This window comes from Plasmopara halstedii (assembly GCF_900000015.1).
Source record: "Plasmopara halstedii genome assembly, contig: Scaffold_2061, whole genome shotgun sequence".
Taxonomy (NCBI): Eukaryota; Oomycota; class Peronosporomycetes; order Peronosporales; family Peronosporaceae; genus Plasmopara; species Plasmopara halstedii.
Window position 1 is genome coordinate 442,172 of NW_020188969.1, and position 807 is coordinate 442,978.

General features: G+C 52.5%; 1 protein-coding gene across 1 annotated transcript; it reads left to right on the forward strand.

Annotated features, from left to right (window-relative positions):
* Nucleotides 1-280: 280 nt before the first annotated feature.
* Nucleotides 281-680, forward strand: PHALS_02604 (uncharacterized protein; the record flags this gene model as incomplete). The annotated part of the gene is made up of 2 exons (XM_024717018.1): nucleotides 281-446; nucleotides 496-680. 2 exons carry the CDS (start codon nucleotides 281-283, stop codon nucleotides 678-680), a joined length of 351 nt encoding a protein of 116 aa, XP_024582558.1.
* Nucleotides 681-807: the final 127 nt, after the last annotated feature.

Below are 807 nucleotides of genomic sequence, written 5' to 3' on the forward strand. Positions count from 1 at the left end.
AAAGTTCGTACGGTCGGGCTCGATCCAAGCGAGAAGCGATATACGACCAGTCGCGCTTCGCGGCGTAATGGCGCTCGATCAATTCGATTTCACAAGCGAACGACTTGGGGGTCTTGATGCAGCTTCGCTTTGCTTTGGCTGCGGCTTCGTCGCGAAGGATGGTCTCCTGGTGCTTGAGCATGCCGGCCATCGTCGGACGCGTGTCAGAAGGAGCTGGCGGTGCGGCACCAGCAGGTGGCGAGTCCATCGGCTCATCAACATCCGAGGCGTTCGCAGTAGTATGCTCAAAGGCCGACGGCCCTGTAAACGCGAGCGATGGTGCAAAAAGATAGATTGGCGTAGACGGTTGAGTGGCTGCGAGAGCAATACGTGGTGGCCGGATCCCCCGTATATGGAGGACGTTAGTTGCATCAAGCCTTTTACTGGGTGGGGACTGGATATCTGGTGTAGGGCCAGGCGCGAACCCAGATTCGTTACAACGCGACTGACCAACAGGTGATGGAGAGGCGGCTGACGTAGGTGCGACAGTGGCAAACGTGGTAAATTTGTTGGTATTTATCATGGAAAAGCGAAAAAAGAGCGATTCGAGTCTAGGGGTTTCTCTTACAAAGCGACTTGAGGGTAGCTGGCAAATTGAGAAGTACCCGTCTAGCTCAGTTATTAGAGCGCTGGCCTTTTAAGCCAGTGGTCCTAGGGTTTGAGCCCCACGGTGGTGAAAATAGCCATCAGAAAATGCTTGAGCAAACAAGTTCAAAACGCTTATGTATCATATCGCTTTTTAACGATTTTCGCTACATACTTTGGTAT